The sequence below is a fragment of the Solanum stenotomum genome, chromosome 7 (assembly GCF_019186545.1).
Source record: "Solanum stenotomum isolate F172 chromosome 7, ASM1918654v1, whole genome shotgun sequence".
Taxonomy (NCBI): Eukaryota; Viridiplantae; Streptophyta; class Magnoliopsida; order Solanales; family Solanaceae; genus Solanum; species Solanum stenotomum.
The window spans coordinates 58,609,640-58,632,722 of NC_064288.1; the positions used below are offsets into that span (position 1 = coordinate 58,609,640).

At 35.0% G+C, this 23,083-nt stretch overlaps 2 protein-coding genes across 2 annotated transcripts; one reads left to right on the forward strand and one right to left on the reverse strand.

Annotated features, from left to right (window-relative positions):
- Positions 1–6,327: 6,327 nt before the first annotated feature.
- Positions 6,328–12,684, reverse strand: LOC125870693 (CRM-domain containing factor CFM3A, chloroplastic/mitochondrial-like). The gene is made up of 9 exons (XM_049551189.1): positions 11,560–12,684; positions 10,037–10,514; positions 9,828–9,958; positions 8,759–9,109; positions 8,372–8,528; positions 8,005–8,297; positions 7,752–7,811; positions 7,526–7,615; positions 6,328–6,539 (listed from the first exon to the last, which is right to left on the reverse strand). Exons 1-9 carry the CDS (start codon positions 12,505–12,507, stop codon positions 6,396–6,398), a joined length of 2,652 nt encoding a protein of 883 aa, XP_049407146.1. The 5' UTR covers positions 12,508–12,684; the 3' UTR covers positions 6,328–6,395.
- Positions 12,685–13,293: 609 nt separating this feature from the next.
- On the forward strand, positions 13,294–18,844 carry LOC125871793 (DNA-directed RNA polymerase V subunit 7-like). The gene is made up of 2 exons (XM_049552462.1): positions 13,294–13,486; positions 18,030–18,844. Exon 2 carries the CDS (start codon positions 18,037–18,039, stop codon positions 18,595–18,597), a length of 561 nt encoding a protein of 186 aa, XP_049408419.1. The 5' UTR covers positions 13,294–13,486; positions 18,030–18,036; the 3' UTR covers positions 18,598–18,844.
- Positions 18,845–23,083: the final 4,239 nt, after the last annotated feature.

The following is a 23,083-nucleotide window of genomic DNA, read 5'->3' on the forward strand; positions in this document are numbered from 1 at the left end:
CAATACATACACCAGCCGACCCCACTACCTGTGTCTTCTTCTCCAGATGCAAGACCCAGCAGCAGGACCCCAAAAATCGCGACTGAAATGCGAGCCCAGCGAATCCAAAATTTTGTTTCTAGCAAAACTATTAAGTGTGAGTTTTGTTATTCTTCATCCCGAATTGTTTGAGTGTTGTTGCATCTGGCGGCTTCTGTTTATATTTGTTTATAACTTTAAGCATCATATCCGCCATGATTTTAAAATGTTGGATATCTATGTGACTGGATATTATGATTGTGTCATTTCCTAGTTTGAGTATGAAAGAAATGTGTTGAGATTGAAATTTGTCTTCTTTGTTTTCCTTTTTTGTCTGATAGATTCGATTTGCATTGTTAAATGTTGTTAGATTTAAACTAGTCCCATTCTCTTCTTGATTATTTGCTAATCCTCCTCCCCCTCGTTTTCTTTTCATGGACACCCGTTTGAGTCCATTTGGACTCCCCATCTCTTGCACACTCCTCTCTCCGAGTCAACCTCATCAAGTCGTGGAAAGAGAAGCTAGTATTTCGGCCAAATTGGCCAAAGCGTAGCGAATTTGCAGCAGCTTCAAAGGGCTAAAAGAGTAGCATTTCTTGGATTTATAAAGTCTGAGAATAGTATAGCAGGAACAAAAAGTATTTTGGGCCAAATGCCTAGAATCAAAATGCAGCAAAAATGGGCCCCAAAAGCCCTCCTAAATTTCAATTTTGTGTTGTATTTTTAGTTGAACAACTTTCACATCTAGCAAACATAAAAATCATATTTGTATGTTGTCCTCTATTGTGTTTCCTCCGGTGACACCACGAATGGACCCTTCAATTTATATCTCCCAATGGGTGCATCAATGCCCATGGATAACTATCAGAACTACTCCATTGGCTTTCCACTTGGTCCAGCATTGTCTGAGTTGATATCACTAATGAAAGTAGAACGTATCACAAAATTATACTTGATGTTTCATATCTTGAAATACTTTTATAGTGATTATTAAAAGTATTAATAAATACTACTCCCTCCGTTTCAGAAAGAATGACCTCATTTCCTTTTTAGTCAGTTTCAAAAAAATGACCTCTTTCCTTTTTTGGTAACATTTTACTTTTTGCTTTCCACGTGACATGTTTAAGACCACAAGATTAAGGGTAATTTTATACATTTGACATAACTTTAATTAAGGATCACAAAATTCAAAAGTCTTCTTTAATTTCTTAAACTTTGTGCCAAGTCAAACCAGATCAATCTTTTTGAAACGGAGGGAGTATAATTTTTTTCTTTATTATGTATCAAACAATCGGTCAAAAGTTTATCTTTTACCCGATTTCGCAGGTCATTCTTTATAACCTTTATTGTCGAAAAATCCCTTTGAACGGCTATGGTGTAAAAATTTATTTAGATCAATGCAAATTGAACGAGAAGTTTATTATGCTATTTTGAAGTATATGAGGTTTAACTCATTTTTGTTTGATATAATGAAGGAGCAGCTATAATGTCAAAAGTCATAAATTGGAGTAAAAAATGGTATAAATTGTTGTGTGATGGGTTCAAATGCACGACCAAGCATTCTGTAGCTGCCCTCAGCCGTTGCGCCAACTAATTACATTGTGTCCAGAGATGTCAACTTTAATAAATATATTATAAAATCAAAATTTAACTTATCTATACAATGTAATTTTCGGGTCGCTTGACACCCCCCGGACAAGGTAGTTTCGCCCCTCTCCAAGAGTGCTGGTACTCTACATTCTTGGACACCCCATCAAGTTGCTTTCCCTGATTTTCCCGATGTTCTTGTAGGTCAAGATGTGCCTTGAGATGGCTATCTCCTGTCCAGATTAGGATTTTTGCTGCTCCTATTGACCATAGAGCCAGAGACATACGAGAGAAAACGTTTAGAAACGATTCCATCTTTGTGCATATGCGTTATTCCTTCCTATTCACTTCATATTGTTTATTAGTCTTTTGATTTTTTCTTAACAATTATCACTAAAGAGACCTATCTGTAGTCTTCTTATTGGTATTATTATTATTATACCAATAATAATAATACCTGCCGCCTCCTACCCACAACAATTACCAAATAACTCTATTCACCAAGACTAGGACAGATGGAAAGGGTCACCTAGTGTTTTTGGCAACCATTGAATGAGAGATATATTCTAAATACACACTTCTTCAAGTAACAGGTGGCTGCACCTAACATATTTCAACAATTTTAGAAATAAAAATCAAAACTGATAGAATGCTTTACAATCACATCCCCCAAAAGGGAAGAAAACTATCATAGTATAGGTTACTGAGGTTGTGCAACTGAGATCTAGTGATTTTTCAAGTAAATGATAGGCTTCTTGGTTATATAACTACCTGCATGACTCTTTTAGACTCCTTCTGCTACCTTTGTTATTGGAGTCAATGCAAACAATATATATAGTTGATTGTCATAAATGTGAATGAACTTGAAAGCATGGACATCTTCACTGATTGTGCACCAAACTTTTACTCTTAAATTATATATATGGTCATTGCTCGTTTTTCCATCGTTGCTTATACTTATAAACTTTCTTATAGGGTTAATAAGGGGAAGACGACCCGATGGATAGAAAAATTGTGTGAATGAAGAGATTAAACCTAACCTAAATTAAAAGCCAAGACCTTTTCTTTTATTGATAGCGGAACATGATTGACTGGCACTAAGAACTGATTTGGAGAAAGAAAATTCACTAATTAGGTTTAAACTGCGACCTTTCAACCGATAAACTTAATGCGATAAAACTATAATATAAACTCGATGAATTTGTTGTTTTTTCTTCCTATTTGGTTTATACCAATGGACAGTAGCTAGAAAGGATAGGTATGCCAAGATGATTAAAATATAACTTAGTTACCATAAAGGAGTATATCTCATTAGAGTAAAATGTCTATTTTCATTTGATAATAAATAGTAAGACAATTTGCAACTTATAATTCCTCTTCTTCTTGAGTACTTTTATTAGAATGAATAAAATTTCTCTTTTTCCTTCTTCACTATGTGCAAACACATTGTTTTGATTAGTGTTTTGTGCAATCATCTTATATTGAATTGCCTTAACTAATTTAGAATTATTTTCCGAGTGACATATTGGGTGAGTATCAGACAGTTAGAAAAACAAATTTAAGGAAGATTTAATTTTAATATATTTGAAAGTAGCATAAAGTTTCTTATGAATATGTTAACACCCAAAAATCGAGAAAATTATAATGTGCTTCTATAAAACCTGCAACCACTATAATCACACACACATCACCATTCACAATTCAGTAACTCTTTGTATTTTTTTAAAAATGATTAACCATTAAATTGATTTCTTTTTACGCTCATTCAAATATTATCAAAAAAATAATATTTCAAAATAGTTATTATTTAATATGTTTGTTTTAATATTTAATTTCATACACACATAAATTAAAAGATAAATAATTGTTCTTTCTTGATGACTAAAATTAGTAAGTAAACACATTTATTATTACTAGATGACCATCTCTTGTAGATACTACTTACTCAGATCAAACCTCTAAATTATTTTCCTAATATGAAAAGTTTGACTCAAAAAATCTGGTCAGACAAAGACCGGAACCATAAACTGCATATATTTCAAGATGATAATATCCCACTTGGTATCTAATACACCCCCATTTAGTTATATGCTAAAGTAGTTACTACCGACAATATAATATTCTCTAATTCAAACTATTCAATAATTTACAAAATCTAAATTTTTCCTATAAATAGGAGCCTATCCCAGGCAAAGAAACACACAACAACAGTCACATAGCAATTTGATCCCCTCCGAACAAACACATCTCTCCTCTTTAGTGATGAATAGAAAGATAGTAAAGTTTGCTTCCATCCTTTGAGATCACCCTTACGATCTCAATGGTCTAATTTGTTTAATCACATAAATAATAGAAAGAAAGCAAGATTCACCTTGTTTCTAGTCATGGCTAAAGAGGAAGAGAAATGTGTGCGTTTGATGGGGATCAAATGATTTTGTTGTTGAGTGTATCTTTGCCTAGGATTAACTCCTACTTGTAGGGAACGATGGCCCCATCGACAATTTGTTCATCCCCTCCTACTAAAGGGCCCCAAACAATTGTTTCATCTGGCGGCTCATTTGAGTACCCCTCCTCGTGGGTTCCTCCTTTTCCTTCACAAATGTTCCCTCTAATGGTTTTACAATTGTATTTGGCTTGATGGTAGAATAGAGCACCGTGTCGGTCGTAGTATTAGCTTTTTCATGTAGTTGGTGTATTTTGGTATTTGATATCATCTGTTTTTAGGTGATCGCACTTTGTTGTTATGTTACGGTTCCTTGTATATATATGCTCTGCACTAGTTTGCTATTAGTTTTCATGTTTCTCTCCATTGCCGTTTGTTATTGCTTTGATTTTCTTGAGCAGAGGGTTTTTCAGAAACAACCTCTCTACCTCAGAGAGATAATGGTATGGCCTACGTACACTTTACCCACTTTGTGGGATTTTACTGAGTATGTTGTTGTTATTCTTCAATACCTCAACAAATCGATCTTAGAAGGGCTCATGTTATGGCCCATCCAACAACAATGACTTCTCTAATGCCTTCATCACTAATGATGGCTTCTCCAATGTCCGCTATAGTGTGACACCACAAATGGACACTTCAATTTATATCTCCCAATGGGTGCATCAGTGCCCCCGTGAATAACTATCAAAACTACTCCATTGGCTTTCCACATGGTCCAGCATTGTCTGAGTTGATAGACTGCCATAATGATAACGTAATGACTTCATTTGATGATTTTTATTTCATTAACATTAATGTTTCTCCATTGTCTGTTCCAGTATTTCCTCCGGTAACACCACAAATTGACCATATCCCCCCAAATGGGTGCATCAGTGCCGATCAATCAACTATCAGAACTACTTCGTTGGCTTTCCACAGGGTCCAACATTGTCTGAGCCTATAGACTGGAATAATGATAATGTAATTGGATTTTTTGGCTGTAACGGAACAATCCCTTGTGAGTTGTGCCCCCATTGTCGAGTTACGAGCTCTACTGCAAGGTTTCCTTCTTGCCCATAAATATTTCCCCTTTACCATTACAATTGAGATTGATTCACAACCTACTAATCATCTATACTCACACCTTCCTTATGATGACTGCAGGTGTTTGATAGCTTTGCAGAATATAATCCAGTAGTTCACCATATATATGTAGGGAGCAGAACTATTTGGCAGACAAATTAGCAGGCATTACCAGTACAAACACAGGGATGTTCACTACATCTTCTTGACCAGCCTCTTGATTTTGTGATGGATATACTGCAGACAGATATCGCAGGAACTCCTTACCTACGTAAAATTAACAATAGCCTAGGATCTAACTTGTGTAATAGTCGGCATAACTACTACTCCTTTTGCTACTGTAAATATGCCTTCTATCAGTATTGCTCTTACTCCTACTGATTTCGTTTCTGATTGTACAAAGACTATGGGGGTTCGTCCCCTACTATGTTATAGTTGGCTTTGTGTAATTGCTTGCTTTGAATATATGGTGTAAATACAATTCAAAATTTTGGGTGAGCTGATTTAGATTACACAGATGACAAAAGTTAGAGATCCCTAAAATGATATAATTTAATGTTAATGTAAACATCGAGTACAGATAAACAGTTATCTTTGTTTAACCACTAAATAAATATATGGCTCAACCTTGAAGAAATTAAACCTTGCTCAGATATTGATGTACCTGCTCATTTTTCGGATGCTTCAGTACTTGAGGAAATTAAACCTTGCTCAGATACAAGCATTCAATAGTTGGAAGTCTATTCAAATGAAACAATTTTGAATCTAGTAGTTGTTTATATTATTTCTTGAGTTTTGCTTACACACCTTCTCAACTTTTTAGGCAAAAAATGTTAACCCTTCAAGAGGTGTGGATATTTTCAGAAATAAGGAAGAAAAGTCTTTTTATTTTTCAAATCTAATTGCATTAGCAAGAAGTAAAAAACTAATACTAGCATAATTAACTGTTGTCAAAAAGACAGATGGGAAATTGTATACAATGTTGTATTTCCTTGACAAATATGTACAGAGGAGCTCAATGAAGCTGTATCCCCCCCCCCCCCCACCTTCCCCACCAGGATTTCCTTTTCTTTTGGAGCTAAAAGCCTTAAAATTACAGCATATCATGTAAAATATCGACAATCAGCAAGACCAGAGCCCAGAGGCATTACATGGAACCTGCTCAATAATCAAATTCTTAAGTTCAGTTTTTTTGTTGTTCTGCTGCATCCTAGCTTCAACTTCCTCGATTGTACAAACAAGCCACGACATGCCTTGGAGAGTGTCAAGAACAGTGTTTTACTCAAACAAGCTCTCTTTCTGATTCATTTTGATGAACATACTGGAACTCTCTTTCTGGATGTGAAATATCGTCTGAATCATCACTACGATTGACAACATCGTTATCATTGTCAAAAACCTCTATGTATGCATCATCCCCTTCCTCCTGTTAATGAACCGAGTTAGGTGATTTGACAATAATAATGAAAGAGTTAAAATCTAGAAAGGGTGCGCCTATATTATGCACATTGTGAAGAGGGAGGTTGAACTGCCCGGAATGACCTCCTTTCAACTCCTTATCCTTTACCATACTTTATAGGATGATGCAATTAAACAAGGTTATCAAGGAGATTTTCGTGATGGTTGTGCATTGTGTTTCTATGCCGTTCAAATCGTCAATAGACAAGAAAATCCACATGTATTCCTTGAAAAAGGTATCCTTTGTACAAGTTTATCCTGATACAGAAGATGCTCTTTTTAAAAAAAAAAAACGATGGTGGTGTCCATGCCAACTTTCGTTCGCCACATTTAATTCAACCACGTACCTGCTACCTCCCATCAACACAAGTACCGGTAACTCTGCACATGATGACATCAATAATTTGCAGACTAAAATTTTAAGTTTTGAGTGAGTTACAACTTGAATTGTTATAATCTAGACTTTAGAAGATACATGTGCCTATATAACAGAGTAAAGCTCAAAGTGGATAAAATGCACCTCCAAAATCACCCAGTTTTCAACTAATTTCAAGTTTTTCTTTTTGCACAATTTCTACATCTAATTTTCTGTTACATCTTTTTCTCTTTGATTTTGGTAAAAGGCTTTCACCAATTACGTTTATCCATTTTGCAAACATGCACCTGAATTGAGTGGGAGGATAAAGAGCATATGCCACTTATCACATGGCCCCCCTTAGATTCAACAAGGCCAAACATCCGTTAATGCTTGCTTAAGCCAAGGTGCCACTAATTTAACATGTTTTGGCGTGAGCCAGAATAACGCTTCAACAGGAAAAATCTCGGCTTAGCCAATTCCAGTCATTAGAACTGCTCCTTGACGAGGAGAAACAGAAATGACATTCCATATGCAATCTAAAGAAAAAAGAAACTGAATAATTAAGTGCTGCTAAAATGCCAGATGGAGATACTAACCTCACTATCCTCGTCTTCAGAAGAATAAGCAGAACTTAACTTATCATATAGTTCATCATCCGTAGAGTCTTTCAGACTAGCCAGTTGTTCCTACCATCAAAAGCATATGGGAGAAAAGGTTCAATAAAATCCAAATGAGCCAAAGCGTGAACAACTAACATAAGGATCTACTTAAGTTAACCAAAAACTACTAGATACAAGATGCAGAGTAGCAAAGAGATTATACAATTTCTGCTGTAAGCTGTCCAACTCTTGTTTGAACTGCCGAAATATGTTCCAGAAGAGCCTGTTACAGCAGCAAAGCCTTGTCATTAGCACAAATCTCTTAAAAAATTAAAAACTTATTACATATGTACATGACAACTCTTACAGAGGCAGATTCAAGCAACACAAACCGAATGGGCTAAAAACTGCTTGTACTTAGCACATAAAAGAGAAAAAAAATTCAAAGACTAAAGGAATTAGGTCAAAGAAGGTACCTCACGTCTCTGAAGCTCTATTGAACGTGCCAGTGCCTTTCTTTTGGTTAAAAGATTTTTGGGCCTAAGAGTAGGTGGTCGACTGTAGTCCTTACCACGGAACACAATTATAGCATATCCTTTGGACACTTTGTCCACTGAAACCAAGACACCTCCACTCTCTGCTTCAAGGGCTAGTGCAATTTTTGATACTTGTTCGAAATTCTTGGCCTTCACCATGATTTTAACCAATTCACGGTACTTCCAATGCAAGTGCATATTCTCCACCGTACCATCAAAAATTCCACGTCTACCTGAAAAGAGAAGAGCATTTCATGTCATTTTCTGGTTGTTCAGCACAAAAATCGAGTTTGAGAAAGAAAGTTACCTAAAAGTAAGAAAGCTTTCATCCTTAGCCCAAGCTTCCGAAACATAAATCTCTCCTCATCTGTTAAGCTATCAGGCTCTGCACGCCTATCCAAAGGATTTAAAGTTTCCTCCACCTTTGACAAGACACGCTCAGCTTTCATTAACTTTCTTTCAGCCTGAAAAGTACATTTTGCTTTAATGTCTCTCACTGGACTCTTGAATCTCCAAGATATTACACACTGAAGAGTGAAGACCTTACTTACACGGTTCATATTCAAAATGAGCTATCTCATAATTTTACAATAGACAATTGAAAGAACTAAAATCATGACAAAGCTGCTAGAAAACAGAAAACCAGTAACAAATAGGCTTTTAATAAAAGTAACCTGGCTTTTGCAGAACTTACAAATGCAAGTTTCTTTTCAAGCTTCCTGACCAGGTCACCATGCCTTAATAGTTCTGCTTCTCGCATCACATTCTCCTTGTCCTTATCATCCAGCCTTTTCCCCCATCTAGCATCAGCATCCAAAGTTTCTCCTAGTGTGCCAGCAGTCCTTGAAGAATTAATTGTTGTAACACCTGCTGTGAGTAAGAGTGATGCTCGTAGCCTAGCTTTCTCTTCTTCATCTTGCAAGGTCTTTGCCAATCTCTCCTTCTCTAACAAGGCTTCTGCAACCTCTGGTGACAAAAAATCTTTCCCTCTGTAGAATACCAAGAAGTCCTTGTTTCTAGATAGTAGCATACCCCCTGTTAATTTCTGAACACAAAACCAAATAATATGTAGATATTGTTAAGCTATATTACTATGCTATCGACATTCAGTTAATACAAAAAAATATTGGCCTGTGACAGAAAATATCCGACTCTTAATTAGATCTCAGGAAAGCGTCAAACTCAGTATGAAAAAACATTTTGATAACAGTGAGAATGGTTTCATTGTTAGAAAAGGAACTTGTGAAGACCTTTTCAAGTATAATATGAATTTTCATTCAACCTTGTGGTTCTTTTGTCTTCTAGCAACCATGATCCAGTATAGAGGCGACAAAGAACTAAATCCTAGTCAGCACACAAGTCTTCGAGAGAGCAGAAATGTCATTTGGAAGACTTGCATTGGGTTTTGGTTGGACAAACATACAATACCGTAACAATATCCTTTTATGAGACAATATCATTGCAATATGTACTTTTGAAACATTGAGAATTTGGTAAATTGCACAATTCATTCATTCTATGTGTATCTAAGTAAGCGTTTCTTTGCCTTTTCTTTTGGAATGAAATTCTGTCTTGTCTGTTTTAAATCAGCAACTGGTATATCACAGTAGAATACCAACTAGAAGGCCTATTGAACCAAACAAAGTGTGACTTGAAAGTAAATAACTGGTATATCACAGTAGAATACCAACTAGAAGGCATGGAAACGACACCACTTTTTTGTGAATAATGTACAGAACTACACCAAAGCACTCTTTTAGTACCTTAATATCCTCAGCCATTCTCTCACTTGTTGTAAGCTGAACACCACGTTTTATAGCAATCTTTGCAATTGAACTTCGTTGCCACAGCTTAACCATGACTGAGGCCAAACCTTGATGCTGCCTGCTTCTACCTGAATACTTGAACTACATAATATTTAGAGTATATTTTGAGAAATCCAAAATACATAGATAAGTCCAGCGATGCATACCTAAAGCAAAATGTGGAGGTAGAACTCTGGCAAGCCTTCTTAAAGCAGTTGCTTCTCTTGCCGCAAGAGTAGATCTCACCCCATATGGAAGAATTCTGAAAGGAGGTTGATATCCAGGGACTATACCTGGAAGTAAATCTGCATCTACAGGAAGTGGACCGGATCCTGGCCAATCTGTATACCTAGGCCCCAAGCCATCTAACAGTTTGTCTACTTCATCTTCATAGTTCACTTCTGATTGTCTATCAATATTTTTGTTCTCTTCAGAAGTATCTACAGAGTCTTCTTGGAGGGAATCCACATCATTGCGAGGATTCTGATTACTTTCGCCATCAACTATTGGAGAGTTCTTATGACGAATCTCATCTCTTCTCATTATCCTCTTCTTCATTCCCTCAGATGGAGTCTCGTAACTGACACCTCTGTAAAGAGCCACAGAAGTGCCAGATCTCCAAATCACCAGTCCACCACTTTTCCTCTGAATAGTTGGAAAAAAATGAATCAGTGAAGGCGAAAAGCTAAACAAAGACAAAATGTCATTGTGAATTATATGAGATCATAATGCTTCAAAAACTAAACTCTTTGCTCATTAAGAGACAGCTAATATTGTCAATATACACTCAAGCGGTTTTATCTCAAAAGATGCTGCAAAATTAAAGAGATAGCCATCCATAAAGGTTCTAACAAGAATGCTTCTACACATGTTTCCCTGAGGAAACTCAATACAAGATAAAAGACTCTTGAGTAAGATAAGTTGATACAAGATAAATCAAACAACTAAAACACCACTATTTAGTATGCTTACTATGGTATAGCCTTTGAACCGTAGCAAAAACTAAAAATACACTTGAAATACTTCCTTTTCCCCTTAACTGAAACCAAAACACATCCTAAATTTGCTCAGTTGTGATGCAGACATTGTTATCAAAAGCAAAAGGCACAAAAAAGCTCTAAGGTCTGTGGGGGGCTTTAGGTTCAAATAAATTGTGGGTTTTAATTAAAAAATGCGAAAATGGAGGAAAATTACAAATATATATGTCCAGTCCAGGGCTAATAATTATAAGCATGAATGACAAATATATGACAAAAAAATACGATAAAGTGAAGCATAAAATTTTTAGTGTCGCCTCTTCAGAAGAGACTCACTGGCAAGGAAGCATGTCGTAGAACCTTAATGATGACACTGAAGGCGCGCATTAAGTGTGGCGAAGCGTTCAATGCGTTTAGAGCCTTGCTTCAGGGCTTCAAGACTGATGCAGACGTGAATAATTTTTCTCTACTCCCATTACCAGGAGAAAGGGGTAGAATTTTGTGCTCCACTTACATACATGGTTTACGCTTCATTTAGGAGAGGAAAATTATGTTCACATTCTCAATAAGAGAGTTCGGATACTGATTCAATCCGAGCTCTTAAATGCTCCAAAAGGAACAGACTAGCAAAACATCACAGACAAACTGAAGCAAATAACACCAACAAGCAGAGGCATACAAGAACAATTCAAAAAAAAAACTCTTTGGCTTACCTCTAGAATCTCATGCATTCTCTTCATATTTAGTGCAGGAGCACCTTCAACTTTCAACCTGACAACCTCAGATGTTTTCCACTTCTCGTGAATGGTTTCTACAACTTGTTGTGTAACACCAGCACCAGTAATTCTCGACTTGTTCTTTATCCTAAGAGCCAAATTCGTCAACCGTCTGAGCTCAGAAGCAGGAAGTGTCAGCTCAGCCAAATGAGTCCTACTCCTACTAGCCATTGAATTACTCTCCTCTTTCTTCACCAATGGCTTTTCCCATGGAAATCTAACTACACCATCTTTGGCAATTACATTCTCATCCCCAAATGGAGATTCTTCAGAAAACCCACCTCTTACATTTGGCAATATTCCTTCTTCAACAAAAAATATATCCTCAATAGACCCTTTCTCAACAACTCTCTTTTCCTTCTTCTCCTTCTCTGTAGCCTCATCAGCATACCCAAATTTCTTCAATTTCTCAACAATTCTATCCATTGTACTACCACTAATACTTTCTTCACAGTCAGAACCAGATGTATCCCCATTACTATTCCTATAATTCAACACAATTTGGGCCTTTTTCAGCTTAATATCATTATGGGTTTCATTCCATTTACCTAACCAAGAACTACTAAATACACTAGTACCACTATCTCTAGACTTCAAATTGGGTGATATTGTATCCAAATTCCATCTTCTGCTGCTGTTTTTCACCACAAAATTTGATCTTTTTGATGGGGTTCTTCTAAAAATACAATCTTGATTGACAACATCATGCGGAGTAATCATAAAATTTGATCTTTTTGGTGGGTTTTGCTTAAAAATACAATCTTGATTGACAATATCATGTGGGGCATGAAAATTTGGTTTCTTGAAAGGTTTGGATGAACTATACCTGAGGAATGATAGCCTTGTGGTTCTGGGATAGAACTGGTGGCTGGGAACTAGAGCCATGGTCAAATTATATGCATATACACATATATAGATACACCAAAATGCATATGTATAAGTAGAGAAGGAACAGAATGGAAGGAAAAGAACTGAAAAACAGAGAAAATAGAATAGAAGTGAATATAGCAAAAGAGTGTGAGGGTTTTGGGTGGGGTTTGTTCTCTCCTTCAAAATATCATCTCAGTGACTGCATTGTGATAAACAGGATTTTTATACTTATTGGGTGTGTTTTGTAGGCAGGAAAATATTTTCATGAAAAAATATTTCCACCAAAAACAAGTGATTTTTTTTTAATTTTATTCAATATTTAGGACATAAATAAATTTTTTTATCTAAATATATTTATATATGATTTAGATTAGATAAATACTAGAAGAGATGAGTGGTGGAGTGTGCGGGTGGTAATGAGGTTAGGGTAGAGTCGGGTAACGGCGAGGGGTTCATCCGATCCTCATTAAAATGTCACTTATGTGATGTGTCCGAATAAGTATGATGAAAAATTATAGTATTATCTTTATACATAGTTAAAATATATTATATATTATAAATAGATACATAAAAAGTTAATGTAACACATGGATAATTGAGTCACTTAATAATTTATTGAATTTGATTTACATTCAAAGAAATCAATCAATAATTAAGTGATTAACACTTAATAAAAAGATATAAGCATTTAATTTTAATTAATATATAAAGTGGATGTATCTGTAACCAAGTTAATATTATAGGGGTGTTTGATGCAATTTATCCTAAAAAATGAAGTTTCCTATTTGAAAATTTAGAAAGAGGTTACAGTTTAACAATGGCAGAAATGGGACAGTGTACCCAGTAATTGGATCTTCATAATTTCAAACCCAGATGTCAAGAAAGTGCTACCATAGTCCTCAATCTTCATCTCTATAAAAACCCATTTCATTCTTTGTATAGTTTTCATTAATCCCTCCCCAAAAAAGCTAGTGCAAAGTTTTCATCTTTCCTGGTAAGAATTTCATACTAATCTTTGGTTATCAATGAAATTGTATTTCTTTAGTTTTCTGTTGATTATTTGTGGTTTTTGAATGATGGGTTTCTGTTTTGTTATTCCATCTGAAACGATGTGTTTTTGGAATTTTGTGTTTTGCTGCTTCCCTTTGAAAGGTTTAAAGGTTGAGTCTTGAGTTACCTGGATTAATGTAGGTGTTATGCTCTTTTTGTTATGTGAATTTTTGTATCGATGTATGCATCCTCGGATTTGATTAAATGAGAAATGCTGTATAACTCAGGACGTGTGGTAGACACTAGATCCAGGATTTGAATTTTATGGGTTCATAGTCAAATATTTGTAGTTATTAAGTCTATTTATAGGTGAATCAAAGTGGAGATGAGAACATTAGGTGATTTCTTTCCACATGTGCTAACCTAGTGAACAAAGTTACCTGGTATCTATTGGTGGTTGGGAGGTGACAGGTGTCCTGTTGAATTAGTCGAGGTATGTGCAAATTGTCCTGGACGCCTAAGTTTAAAAAGAAAATTAAGTGAATTTCCTATATATGGGGTATGGATAAAAGCTCTGTAGATCTGCTTCAGTTAAGACATACATCATGAGTTTGGTTCTTCTAGGAGAACCAAGTATGATATTTAGGTAGAAAAGGATAGAGGGGTGTTCCTATTATCATAGCTCCGGATCCGGATGGGTTCTCCATGGGTTTCTACAAAAAGTGTTTCGGAGTAATTAAAGTGGATCTGCTGAATACTCTTGATCACTTTCACAATCTCAAATTTTTTGAGTGAAGTTTAAATGCTTCTTATATTGCTCTTAAACCCAAGATGATTGGTGCAAAGGAGCTTAAAGATTATAGACACAGTTTGATAGGTAGTTTCTATAAGATTCTCTCCAAAGATTTGGCAGATAGACTTAAAAAAGTGTTTCCAATCTAGTCAGTGCTTCTGAAATGGTTTTTTTTAGCAACAAAAACATCACAAATTTGGCATTGATTGCTAATGAATATTTGGATTCAAGAATGAAGCTAGGAAAGTCTGGAATCCTTTGCAAGCTAGACATCGAAATAGCGTTTGATCATGTCAATTGGGGATTCTTACTGAACCTGTTGAGGCAGATGGGCTTCAGTCTCAAATGGATTAATTGGATCAAATTTTGCGTCTCTTCAGTAAAATTCTCAGTTCTCATCAATGGTAGCCCCCAGGGTTTCTTTTCTTCACAAAGAGAACTTAAACAAGGAGATTCCCTTTCTCCTTTTCTCTTCAATGGAGGGACTCAGCAAGAAGATATATAGTGCTGCACAAACAAATTGGGTCTCAGATTTCCATGCGGACCGCAGAGGCATCCACAATCTCAAAGTCACTCATTTCATATGCAGATGACTCTATGAGCATGTGTGATGCTGAGGAACATCAAGTTTTGATTTCTGAGGATGGTCTTAACATGTGTTGAAGTTGTCTCGGGGTTACACATCACCTTCACCAAAAGTTCTCTCTTTCTGGTTAATGATATGCCTAATATAAGTTAGCTTGCCAATATTTTGCAGTGCAACATTGGAACGCTTCCTACTAATAGTTTGAGCTTACTCTGGGAAACAAATATAAATCAGTGAATATGGAATGAGGTAACTGAGAAGATGGAAAAGAAGTTGGCAAACCGGAAGAGACGATATATTTCATTAGGGGGAGAATCACTTTGATCAAAAGTGTGCTCAGTGCACTTCCTACTTACACCATGTCTCTTTTTAACGGCTCTCTCCTCGGTTCTGGAAAGATTGGACGGATTGAGATGAAACTTCCTTTGGCAAGGAAATAAGCAATCTAATCCTTTCTGTCTTATGAATTGGAAAGCAGTCACCCGAGGGCCGAGGCAAAAGGAAAGGTGGTCTTGGTATTATAATGTTAGCATGTTGATGAAATGGCGTTTGAGATTCTAAAAGGAGGTTGATGCACTTTTTAGGAGGGTTTTAGTGGAAAAATTCACACTTGAGGTTCCCTGGATTACCAAAATCTCTACAGTACCTCATGGTACTGGACTGTGGAAGCATATCCTAGGCTATTGGAACAAATTCAAGTCAAATATGGGCATTATTCTCAGTAATGGGAGAAGAATCAGATTTTGGGAAGACACATGGTTGGGTCACACCTCTCTGCAAGAACACTTCATGGATATCTTCAAGTTATTTTCTCAACAAAGGGAGAAATTGCAGTATTCTGGTCAACAAAAGGATGACATCTTTTTCTTAGAAGGAATATTAATGACTGGGAAGTGGAAAGACTATACCTATTGCTCCAGAGGTAAATCAAGATAACATTGGATCACAACAAAACAGACTCCATCAGTTGGAAAAGCCATCATCAGGATCTGTCAGAAATTGTTACCACATGCTAGGCTGTAGCATTATAGGGTTTTATGGCCTTGGGATAAGATTTGGAGAAATAAGGCACCTTTGAAGGTCTCTTGTTTCTCTTGGATTGTTGCTAAGGAGGCTTGTCTCACACAATAGAACCTACAAAAGATGTCCACTGTGTGAAGAGCATTTGGAATAAGTTTTCCACCTCTTCCTGCATTGTAGGGCCACTAGTCAGCTGTGGAACATGTTTTTTGTAATTCTAGGCATGAGTTGAACCATGCCTAATTCCATGATTGAGTTCTTGCTAGGCTGGAACAGAGAGGGGCTTCATAAGAAATCTCTAAAAACTTGGAACACTCATACCTCAGGTCATTTGGTGGACTATCTGACTCGAAAGAAAGAATATAATTTTTTAAGGCAAAAAGAGTAACATTCACAGCCAGAGATGTCTTTTTGTTTTTTGTAGTTTTTTGGTGCAATCTGGTTATTGTACATGATGTAGATAGAATGTTAAACACAATTGAGGGATTACACAACCTGTAATCATGCCTATTTCACTGGCTTAGAGCGCAGATTTATAACAACTTTAATTACTTATCAAAAAATAAATAAAGAATTGAGAAGGGAGAGGTCACAAAGACCATTGATGGCCACTTTATATGTTGGTGAATGGTGAAAGCTGAGGCATGAAAATGGTGGTAGCATTTTCCTAGTTAAGCTGCGAGGTCCAAAAGACATATAATCTGGTAATAGTTACACTGAGGAACTCTTATTTTAGAAGCTCCAAAAGATCTCTCAGCAGTTGAGATTAAGCAGAATTTTCTGCTCGACTCTCGTGAGCTATGTTTGCCCGCCCGTCTGCTGCTCTGTTTGCTTGCATCTAACCATGTTGTATTTTACATTCCCAGTTTCTATTGAGCAGAGTCCCAGTGTCTTCAAGACTTCCTTTTTATTGGTAAACTAAGAATTATTGGTGTTAGAAGCAGCATAAAGAGAACGCTGCTACAGATGACATCCAAAAAGGAGTAAGAACTTTACAGAAAGTGTAATGAACTAATGAAATCAATCATGGAAATAAATATGGTTTCAAGTAAAGCTTCCATTTGAAGACTCTTCTGAACATGCTGGTTGGATGAATGGTGTCTCAATCATGCAATATTCTACACAACATAAAATGATATATAGATTTATGCGTAACTTATGCAGGTATTGTTTACGAGGAAATCAAAAAATAACAACCAAACATTACATAGCTTAATGCTGATTTTTGTGTAAAAAGGGCAGCTCGATGCACAAAGCATCTCGGGTATGGTCTAGGGAAGGGATGCACTCCAAGGGGTGTGATGTAGACAGCCTACCCAATGCAAGCATTAGTGACTGCTTCTACAACTCCAACCCATGACCTATAGGCCACACATAGACAACTGTACCGCTGCTCCAAGACTTCTCTTTAGTGCTGATTTTTTGGTGAAGATTAAAGTTTATCAAACCCAACCAAACATGGTAAAATTAATGTTGAATTTTATGTGGAGATTAAATCTCCTCAGCACAAACCAAACAACCCTCTAAATGTATTTCTTCATTAGGTTCCACCCACTCCCTACCCGGGGGTAGGTGCCAATCTCATTGTCAAAGGGGGATGGTCTTAAGGCTGCTCCTTGCTCCACATGCCAAATTAACATATCAAATGGCTTGTTTCATTTATAGTTGTTTTGTTGATGTATCACCTTGAATAATATATAGTTGTGTTCGTCATATTATCACCAGTAAAGTTGTTTTTAATAATAGTTATGCTCATAGTAATAGTTAACTAGGGTGTTACCTTAGGTAATTGTTGGATCAAATTACATGATTAAGCCATTGGGTTATGCACTAGACGACTCTATCTGCTGGTCTTGGATTTCCCTTCTGTGCTAATAGCTATAGATCTGCATGTTGTCTTTCTTTAACCCTTTCCCGTTTTCATAGCCATGTGGGGTGCTTTTATTGACTCAATTTGTTCTAGACATAATCTCTTCCCCATGCCTCCATCCATTCTCATCATTTTAGATATGATTCTGTTTGGTGCGCCCCTGGGGATCGGAGCACAAAAATGTTTATAGCAGAATAAGAAGGGAAAACATGAGGATGTGGTTGATTTATTGTAGCGTTGTCTCTGTTCTAATTATCTTATTTCTTGTTTGAATGTAGGGACTCAATGCTGTGTGACTTTGAAGTTCGCTTATATGTGGTAGTTCCTATGGAAGATATAAAAAAAAGCGGGGAACTCCCTGGAAGTATTGTCATCAGACGTCTTTTTAGCCAGCTCACATTTCTGAGGGCTACAGAAGATTGTGGATACTTTCTCAAAGTAACAAAAGTGAAGAGCGTAGGCAGTGGAAAGTTGTTAGACTCATCAAAGTACATCATGTTCCCTGTAACCTTCCACAGTCGTACCTTCTTACCTAAAACCGGGGAAGTCTTGGTTGGTATTGTCATCGAGGTTTGCAGGCATGGAGTCTTTCTGAAATGTGGACCTATGAACTCTATTTATCTCAGTGTTCGGAAGATGCCAAATTACAACTATGTTTCAGGTGAAAACCCTTTCTTCATATGCAATGATCAGTCAAGGATTGAGAACGAAGTGGCTGTCCGATTTGTGGTTTATGCTATGAGATGGAGTAGAACCCTTGTTAGGAAATTCGATGTTCTTGCAAGCATCGATGATGATTGCCTTGGGCCAGTTTCACTGAATGGATTTGATGGACTAGAGCTGTAAAATTCTTAATAGGAAAGGAAAAGAAAACGCATTGTTAGTATAGTTTCTCTTTACCAAATCAAAAATAGGAAACAGAAGAAACTTTGTATATGTTGGATTACTTATAGGAAGTGAATGAGTTATCAGTGATATTATAACTGTAAAAAATGTTGTGTTACAGCTTTTGCTAAGAATGTATTTGGAGAAATGAAAATGGCTGAGATACATATTTAGAATGTTACAATTTGTGTTGGAGCTAAATAGTGAAAATTCTGATCTTTGGAAAAGTTTTTTATTTTCTTTACAAGTGTTTTTATCAGAAGTTGCCCTCCTCGGTGTTCGGTACCTGCATTGAAGTCTGATTAATCCAGGTTCAACTTGCGTAGGGCTCATGCAGGGGAATCACTCTCTACCAATGACTTTTCCTTACTCAGTGCTCGAAACCAAGACAAGTTGGTTAAAAATGAGAAAAAATGACTTTCCCTATGGAAACTGGGAAAATAAGTTGTACAAGTGATGCTCCCTATTGATTGTTGTCTTCTCTACCCTTCAACTCACCTCATCTTCACCCCACCCTTACCTTCGATAGTATTTGTCTGGAGTATATATAACTGTTTTTTAAATAATAGTTTTTGCTAAAATAACAAAGAAACTCAGGATGTAAATGAATATTGAAATTCCCCTCTTTTCTTAGTGCTAATTAAGTCATATTAAGTGGTCTACTTTAGCCATTGAATTTATGCTTAGCTCTACTATGGAAAAAAAGTACATGCCATTGCCACAAAAAAGAACAAAAAAAGCCTCCTCTTTTTAGCTTTTCAATTTTTATTTTTTTAAAAAATATGATGGTATTTGTCCTTTAACAAACCCACTAAAAAGAAAGGAACCAAAAAAAAAGAGGGAAAAAAAAAGAGAATAATAAAATAAATATAACAAGCAAATGGAAAAGAAAGCAAAAGGAAAGAAAAAGAATTGGCCCCCAGAAAACATTTGATTCTTCAAATTCAGATACAAATATTTCTTATTACAAATTACAAAATAATGAAAGAAAAAAAAAGTTCAAATATTTAGTTAAATTTCAAGATTTTCAGTTCCAACTCATTACCCTCAGGCGTCTATTAATTATTGGTTGAATTTTTTATTATAAAATGGTTAAGCTTTATACTCCCTCCGTCCCTTTTTAGTTGTCCACTTTAGAAATGGCACACAGATTAAGGCAACAATGATTAGCACAGTGAAGTTACAATTTTACCCTTATGACAACTTTTCACTTCAAAATTACAACCACTTATTTGAATTAGAGTGAAATAAATTGGAGGGAAACAACATACACTTTTACAATTTTCAAGAAGTGTAAATAAGGGTATAATAGGAAAAAATTTGTTGTCCTTTCTTGATTTGTCAAAATGGACAACTAAATAGGGACAACCAAAAAAGGAAATATGGATAAGTAAATAGGGATGGAGGGAGTAGCTGGAAATTGCAACAACAAAAAGCTCCTAACTGACAAGTGTGAAGTGTCCAATCAATACTAAATCATGGTTTAGTTCTACAACTGTTTGACATTCTGTCCCATGATTATCCTATTATCAATTTTAGCATATCTTCAACTAATAATGACTAAGCAGGAGGTATAAAAATAGTACTCCCTCCGTTTTAAAAAGAATAACTTAGTTTTTTTTAGTCAATTTAAAAAAGAATGATTCCTTTCCTTTTTTGGTAACACTTATAACTTCAACATTCCACATCACATGTTTAAGACCACAAAATTAAAGGGTATTTTGATACATATGACATAACTTTAATTTAAAACCACAAAATTAAAAAGTTTTCTTTCTTTTCTTAAACTTCGTTCTAAGTCAAACTAGACCATTCTTTTTGAAACGGAGGGAGTATCGAATAAGGTATATTAATAATAGAGAAAAGGGTAAAAAATGCCCTTAAACTATGTGAAAGTAACAAAATGCCACCCGTTTATAGTTTGGCTCAAAAATGCTCTTACGATCAATACTTTGGTTCAAAAATGCCCTTAAACTATGCGAAAGGAAAAAAATGCTCTCCGTTTGTAGTTTGGTCCAAAAATGCTCTTGCCATCAATACTTTGGTCCAAAAATGCCCTTATTGTTATATAATGGGTCAAAAATGCTCATTTTCCAAATTAATATATTATTATTATTATTTTTTAAAGTTAGCAAATGTTTATCTTACTTCAATTCTATAAAAAAAAATAAAAAACGAAAATATTTCTTATTTTATTATCAATATTTTTTATCGTTATGTAAATATAAATTAATGTTGGATATACTATGATCTTTTATATATATATATATATATATATATATGACATATATTATTTGTCGAAAGGGCACATGAAGTTATTCTATTTTAATTGATAAAATGAGATTAAGAAGAAAAAAATATTTCCTACATTTTTATTTGTTAAAGTGATTTTAGAAGAAAGAAAACAAGAATAGTGTTCTTTAATAATATTTTAATTAGGAAGAAGTTGTGTTTAAAAAGAAAAAATATATATATTTATTCGGAAAAGGGCATTTTTTGACCCATTTTGTAACTATAGGGGTATTTCTGGACCAAAGTAAACTGCAAGGGCAATTTTGAGCCAAAATATTGACGGTAAGAGCATTTATGAGCCAAACTATAAACAAAGAACATTTTTGTTCCTTTCACATAGTTTAAGGGCATTTTTTTTTTATCATTTTCCCTTAATAATATATGGATTAGTTATGCTTCATTAGATACATTGATATTATTTATTATCCATTATTTGATTAGTATATTAAAAATAATCTACATTACATAATTATTTATTTACAAAAAAAAATGTACTGAAATCTGATATTAGCTTGAAATTCTTTTGTTCCTTGACCATTTGTTTTTCCTTTTAAAAAAGAAATCTTCAATTCCATTTTCTTGGTAAAAAAATAGTTTATGTTTCTATTAAGGAATAATTTTTTGGCAAATAAAAGCCACAGAGTGAGAGTGCAATATACGTTATGCCTTAGGTTTTTATTGTTTTTTGTTTTTTGTTTTCTTGCTTTTATTCTTTTGTTGTTATCGAAAACATGAGTATAAGGACAATGATGCCACTACTTATGGATTTATATTTATCTTTTAGTTGATAATTTAATATTCATTCGGTTCACTTTTACTTGTTCATTATATTAAAATTAGAGACTCATATTTTTATTGATTTAGCTTAAAATATTAAGAAACAGATTACCATTTATTTTTTAAAATTATCTTTAAAGTATTGAATTTTTTATATTAAAAGTTTAATATGATAAAATTATTATTTTATTTATTTCTATTTAATATATGCTAAGTTAATACTGGACAAGTAAAGACGACACACGTATTGCTTTAAGCCCATAATCAGGAATATTCAAGAGGTTGGGTTTTAATTCTTTTGTTATAATCCAAATTTAGCAAAAATAAAAAACCAGAAAGCCCTTAACTCCTTCATTCTTGGAGTTCATATTTTGCTGCCACAGGTTCGATTTCTTTAATTTCTACTCTCTATGTTTAAACTTTAATTGGCTGTGTTTTTTTGCCACTGTTAGCTTTTTTTGTTTTGAAAATTTTGTTTTTTTTGATGGTTGAAGAAGACCCTCTGTGCAAAACAGTATTTTGTTGCTATTTGTTGATTGAAACTGTCAAAAAATGTTGCTTTTTGATAATAAAGATTCAGTTTTGTTACTATTTGTTGATTGAAACTGTCAAAAACTGTTGCTTTTTGATAATAAAGATTCAGTTTTGTTGCTATTTGTGGATTGAAACTGTCAAAAATGTTGCTTTTGGTAATCAAGATTCAATTTTTTTTGCTATATTTGAGTATTTTGCTACTTATGTTGATTAGGGTTCATGAATTCTTGAATTTTTTTTATTGATTTTCTTGTGTGGGGTTCATAAAGGTTTGAACTTTCAGTTGCCATGCACCTTCTCTGTATTTGATGTGTAGTTCTTTATCAGAGCTGCAATTTCAATGGCGTAACTGTAATTAAGTTGTGTATTTGTATTCTTGAGCCTCATACACTCTACCCTCCCCAGAGCCCACTTGTGGGATTATACTAGGTATGTTGTTGTTGTTGAGCTTCGTGTATATCGTTAATTTATATATTGTTCTCTGTATATCCCATGAATTTGTTTGAATTTCCCAGGAGAAATAGTGATCTTCCAATTGCGCCATACAGTAACATAGATGCCTGAATTGCTCTTTGACTTTATACACCCCAAAACGGGAATGAATTTTTTATTATTTTTTGAGTCAGAATGGATTGTTCATACCTATCCGATCAATTTGTTTATGACTGTCTTGCATTTTGCCAATTATAACTACTTTAGCTTCTATTTATTTATTTTTTTTATATTAAAATTTTCTAGGTGGTTTTAGGTATTCATGCATTAGTAGTATAGTAAGGATTTGATACTGAAGCTATGCAAAAGGATACTAATTCTGGTGCTCCAGGAACACCTTCGCCACGATTAC